This window comes from Ornithodoros turicata, chromosome 1, assembly GCF_037126465.1.
Source record: "Ornithodoros turicata isolate Travis chromosome 1, ASM3712646v1, whole genome shotgun sequence".
Lineage (NCBI taxonomy): Eukaryota > Metazoa > Arthropoda > Arachnida > Ixodida > Argasidae > Ornithodoros > Ornithodoros turicata.
The window spans coordinates 58,927,497-58,931,691 of NC_088201.1; the positions used below are offsets into that span (position 1 = coordinate 58,927,497).

At 45.7% G+C, this 4,195-nt stretch overlaps 1 protein-coding gene across 1 annotated transcript; it reads right to left on the bottom strand.

The window, feature by feature from the left end:
* Window positions 1–390: 390 nt before the first annotated feature.
* On the bottom strand, window positions 391–3,982 carry LOC135399172 (uncharacterized). The gene is made up of 3 exons (XM_064630934.1): window positions 3,925–3,982; window positions 1,783–2,144; window positions 391–521 (listed from the first exon to the last, which is right to left on the bottom strand). Exons 1-2 carry the CDS (start codon window positions 3,934–3,936, stop codon window positions 1,803–1,805), a joined length of 354 nt encoding a protein of 117 aa, XP_064487004.1. The 5' UTR covers window positions 3,937–3,982; the 3' UTR covers window positions 391–521; window positions 1,783–1,802.
* Window positions 3,983–4,195: the final 213 nt, after the last annotated feature.

The following is a 4,195-nucleotide window of genomic DNA, read 5'->3' on the forward strand; positions in this document are numbered from 1 at the left end:
TGATAAGTGTTCCCACTAGTTTGGGATATGTTTGTCTCCCGCCCCCCAACTACTGGGTTTTCTCCTTTTTTTATGTATTTCAACTAACTGCGGCTAAGTGGTCTGGGGTAGCCAGTCTGACTTTGTTGTGACTTAAATCCCCCTTTTTTTTTTCTTTTTCTCTCACATCACATTACATCTGTATGAGTGTGACGTGATGTGATGTGAAGAGTATTCCAAGTAGTTTCATAATTTTCTGAAGTAAAACCTATTTTTAGGAATTTATTGACATCCTCTGGAGGAACACACTGTATAACGGCGGACAGTGTGCAACGCGGTTGGCAAGTATCCACACATTCAATAGAAATGCAATTTATTTACATCTTGTACACAATAAATGGTAACGCCAGCGCTGTCGATGTGTGTACTTGCATTCAAGTAAAGCAAATAGGAACGGTTTAATGCATTTCTCATTTTGAATCTGCCTCTTGGATTATGCAGCCGCCTCAACAGCTCCTGTCGGCGAAGCCACAGGAATGAATCTGGAAACGAAACGTTCGTGCATCATTACAAGTCCCATTGCAAGCTGAACCTTCAATGTAAATAAATTCGTATCGGGAAACCCACTTCAAAGTAACGTCTTCATAGCTTTCTTTCTAGTTTTGCGGTTGTTCTCACTTTCGTTGTTAAGTTGTTTAAGGGGCACTATGAATATTATTTCGGGCGGGTGTGGAGCCGGTAAAATAAGATATGAGAGTGCGTATCAGTACGTATAAGCATCGGTGTGTTCTTGTTCACATCCCAAGACACACTGGTACATCCAAACAGAAAAAAGATGCAGAAAAGGCATAAAGGTGGCTTCCGGTGTATGAAACGTCGTCCGCTATCAGTCGTTGTTAATCTGCAACCATCCGCACCACGGAAACGCTAGCTAGCACAACACACTCCTCACTATACACACGCAATAATTCTAGAGTCCAGCACCCTCAAGAGCTCTGAATCCACACACGAAGAGATTGCAGTGTTACATGTGGGATAGCGCCGCAGCAATGCCTACGTCCTGTACTGGAGTGTGCTCACAGGAGGATCCGGCGAACAGAAACTCTTCTCCTACGTCTTGGAGAACAGTTTCTGCTCGAAATATGGGCTCCGGGGCTAAGGCGTCATTCTTAGCAAATTCTACCACGTTATGTATGTATAGCATGAAGCTCAGTACACATTCTCTGCAGTTGCTATCGAGCGTAAGTAAAGGCTCACAAGATCTATAGCCGTTTATTTCTATCAACGGTAAACATGAATGTACGGTAAACAACACGGAAGCCCTCGCAATTCTTATTTATTTTTTATTTATTTTATGCTTGCAGAAACGATAGAGATTTCAGAATAGGGTACTCAAGCGCTTTCGGCACCAGTGACATAAGGACTTTTCACTGTGCACTGTGCAAACCCTGTTTTGGATCTTGGTATGCACAGTGACGGCCCCTTATTTCTTTCAGCCCCAATAGCGTTGGGGTACGCTATGCTAAAACTCTCCAGTCTCTTGTCGACGTAAGGAGTCTATGGCTGCGCTATCCGAGTCAAATGGTACCTCAATGCGGGTGATTTCTCGGGTAATTTAACGGTAGAGAATTCAGTTTTGAAATGCACGTGGGTACACTTCCAAACCATCAATACGTTTTGTCTACTTTTCGTTTTACCGCTGTTTTACCTATTGCTTCCATATTTTCTTGTTGGGAGAAACATGTGTTCATTTTAGCATGCGCTTTATATTGTTTTCTGTAAAGATGCAGTCGTGTGGCTTACCAACAAGTAATATTCGCTCATCAGTATCCACCGTATCCGTGGCCGCCACCGTGACCGCCACCGTGACCCTTAAGCACGATAACCTTGCCGTGGCCTCCGCCATGTCCATGTCCGCCACCGTGGTGACCGAGGTACCCTCCACCACCGTGGATTTTCTTGATGTGGTGCACTGTCTTCACCAGGTATGTGGGACCCTTTATTGAGTGTGCCTGGTGATGACCATGGCCTCCACCGTGGCCACCTTTGTGTAGTATGATGCTGTGCCCACCACCGTGGCCTCCGTATCCATGATCTCCGCCATAACCACCGTAACCGCCCGCCATCACGGCAACGAGGAGGGACAGCACACACAAAGTTGAAACCTGCGGAATAGGGTGTTTGTAAATACGTGAAAGCGGAAAACCACGTAGGGACTCAGTTCTTGGCCAAGATTTATTTCTGTATGAGCTCTCTTTAAGGAAAGTCAGAGCCCTGAAAGACATGTACAACAACGAAATAATAATAATAATAATAATAAAATAATTCGTTTAGCATTGGTCAATCCTACGTATTCCAAAGGACGTATTTGCGTGAATCAGGGGCACGCCGTTGAAGCTGTATTGTAAAATTCAAGCATTCACAGCAGAAGCTGGCACAGAGTTGATTTTGACTTAAGATGGGATACTTTTATAATAATTCTACGAAGCTACAATGAGCTGGGTGATATTGACGGCGGCAACGGTACGTCATGGCTGTCCTTTGGATTATCAGCAGCAGCACCCAATTGACACTATAGAAGGGTAGCTTCTGGTCACAGCCGTCTGTGTTACCGCCAGTGAACGGACAATAGAAGCCGATGATTCTACGCCCTGCAGTAGTAATCTCACAGTCTTCGTGACAGGTCAACTCCTGCAGGTTAACGCCGCCCACAAATCTTAAGACGTCTGTGATTCGGAGGCGTTAGGCTCCTGCCTAAGCCTCTGAGTCACAGCGTAGTGCGCCCGTATGGTTCAAACTGTTGCCTGCACACTGATTATGTTCCGAAAACACCCGCCAGAAACGACGAACTTAGAGCACACTTGCATGCTTTTAAAACAAACACGTAGAATATTCTTGCTTACAAAACATGTGAATTGGCTTCCTCGCCTGCTTGGCGTCCGCCACCTTCTCGCATGTCCCACTCTCAATGCGCGGACTATATTCTCCGCTTGCGCAGATATACGCCGCTGTGACTGCAGCTCCAGAGTTATCTCGGAGTATAGGGAGGTTTCATCTACGTCACATTGTGACGTGGCATGCTCGTAAGCTCCTCCCAATGATGGTCACCCTTCGTGCTAGCGGCATTGAAAGATGACAGACTGCGCTATTTTTCAATGCGACAACCATAGTTTTCATGAAAGAAAATGTGAGAACGACAATGACGAAGTGTTTTCATGATAAAAGAACGGTACGGACTCGTCCGCATTTCGAAACACTATTCAAGGCTTCGTTTTTGAGCAAATGCTAGGTAATCTCGGCAGCTCCACCATGGCGGCCAAACGTGTTCGTTTGACATCATGTGAAAACACCCTATAGGAACAGGTGAAACAATTTACTCGGGGATGATTCCTCTCTAACCTTGCCGTGTTTTGTATGTGTGCGGTAGGATAGGTGATGGGGGAAGCAAAGCTCGCAAGTGAGATGTAAAGAAGTCCCCTTCTTTGCATCTTTACTCGCCTCGAAGCATATGATACGTTCTTTGAAGCGCGACGCGAATGTCAACAGGAAAATGTTTGTCTCGAATGAATAAGAGCAGTCCGCTTAAGCAAAGTGGAAGGCACAACAATAAAGCTTGAAGGGAGTTAACCCCTAAAAATGTTAACATTCTGGGCGAGCAAACATCGATGAAGCACAAAACCCAAATCAATATTTGCTCGCGATACACTTGTAAAATGCATTCATTGAAGACTCTTTTAGAGCATTGCGGCTGGGGAATCGCTACAGGAGCATTGGCTAGGTTACAGTGGGATTCAGTATACGGCAGCGTAAACTCAGCGAATCTGTTGGCACACAGTCGCTGAGTCTACAACCAAACATTTCCTACCTTCGCCAGCTCGTTCTTCAAAGAGAGAAGATTCACGTGGTGCTATACGAGACCCGTTTCTAGGTATCCAAGCGACTTACCAGAGTCTTCATGATGCTTCCACGCTGAGGCAACTTGTGAATGGGTGCTGTTAGGTCATGCCCGCTTTTATACCCTCTGCCAAGCTTCACTGCTCGCGTGCGCAATCGTCCCTACATTTTTTTTTTCGTTCTATCTCTGTGTGTCTTTTCTTTTCACGGTCACTTGTTAATCACGAAAGGGATGAACGCAGCGCGCGAGCTTCTTCACCGTGTCGACAAAAAAGAACGGGCAGCCGTCATTTGCTGCCATGCGTTCACTTCAGCTACCGTT